The sequence below is a fragment of the Ziziphus jujuba genome, chromosome 3 (genome assembly GCF_031755915.1).
Source record: "Ziziphus jujuba cultivar Dongzao chromosome 3, ASM3175591v1".
Taxonomy (NCBI): domain Eukaryota; kingdom Viridiplantae; phylum Streptophyta; class Magnoliopsida; order Rosales; family Rhamnaceae; genus Ziziphus; species Ziziphus jujuba.
Window position 1 is genome coordinate 23,847,480 of NC_083381.1, and position 1,528 is coordinate 23,849,007.

General features: G+C 38.9%; 1 protein-coding gene across 1 annotated transcript; it reads left to right on the plus strand.

Annotated features, from left to right (window-relative positions):
* The first annotated feature begins 445 nt into the window (after nucleotides 1-445).
* On the plus strand, nucleotides 446-1,159 carry LOC132803153 (secreted RxLR effector protein 161-like). The gene has a single exon (XM_060815412.1). It carries the CDS (start codon nucleotides 446-448, stop codon nucleotides 1,157-1,159), a length of 714 nt encoding a protein of 237 aa, XP_060671395.1.
* Nucleotides 1,160-1,528: the final 369 nt, after the last annotated feature.

The window sequence follows — 1,528 nt, forward strand, 5'->3', positions numbered from 1 at the left end:
ATCCAAAGGGTGCCAAGGTATGCTTGCTTCAAAAATCCCTTTATGGCTTGAGACAATCTCTTAGGCAATCGTATAAGAAATTCGACATGTTTATGCTTGGTATTGGCTTCAATAGGAGCACGTTTGATATTTGTGTGTATTATAAAGAGTTGTTGAATGGGGAGTTCATTTATCTCTTGTTGTATGTTGATGATATGTTGATTGCATGCAAACATAAAGATGAGATAGATAATTTGAAAAAGTTGATGAGTCCTAAGTTTGAGATAAAAGACCTTGGAGAAGCCAAGAAAATTTTGGGGATCGATGTATTTCGAGATAAGAAGAAGCGGGAGATATTTGTCTCTCAAAGGAAGTATATTGAGAAGGTCTTAGAGAGGTTCAACATGGATGGTGCAAATCCCATGATCACTCCTTTAGCACCCCATTTCAAATTGTCGTCTAAGTAATGCCCGAAAGTGAACAAGAGAGGGAAAGCATGGCTAAGACACCATATACAAGTGCCGTAGGTTGTATCATGTATTTGATGGTGTGTACTAGACGGGACATCGCTCATGCGATTAGTGTGGTGAGTAGATTTATGAGTAATCCGAGAAAACCATATTGGCAGGCTTTGCGATGGATTCTAAGGTATTTGAAGGGATCCATGGATGTTGGCTTATTATATCAGAAAGAGAATAATGGTAATGGTGATTGTGTTGTCGGATATTGTGATGCGGACCTTGAAAGTTATCAGGACAAGAGAAAGTCCTTAATGGGTTATATATTTTCATCTTGGGGTAATACAATTAGTTGGAGAGCATTGTTGCAACCGGTGGTTGCACTCTCAAGTACTGAAACTGAATATATGGCTGCCACGAAAGAAACAAGAAAGGCATTCTGGTTAAAATGGTTGGTAAATGAGCTTGGTGTTCCCCAAAACCAAGTCATTGTGCATTGTGACAACCAAAGTGCAATCTTCTTGGCAAAGAATCAAGCCTTCTCGGACTGTACAAAGCCTATCAAGAAGAAGTACTACTTTGTTCGAGAATTGATCGATAAAGGTGAAGTGGATTTGGTGAAGATTGCGGGTGAAAAGAATTTGATGGATATGTTAACCAAGGTAGTTCCAACAGAGAAGCTTAGGCTCTGTTTGAGTCTAAGCAATGTGCAAAGCAAGTGATGAGGATGTGTGTGCAAGTAAGGAGCGATGGGATGATGTTTGGTGATGAAGTGAAGAGGAAGAAAGCAAGAGAAGAGGAAAAAAAAAAAACCAAAATTATGATTTTGCCCCTCTTTAATGATATGTTAGCCTAGGAATTCGAGCCAGAATAGATGAAGGGGCTTTTCTACTGGTTTTAGAGAGAGAAATAGCGGGTTCTTCAAAATCCCATCAATCGTGCCATACTCTTAATGATAAGGCTTGTAATCTCTTCAAGATGATGAAAATCATCATCTCCTTGCTTGCCAGTGGATGTAGATCACTTTTATCGAACCACATAAAAACATTTGTGTGTTTTTCTCTCTCTCTCCTCTTATATTTATGTACTTG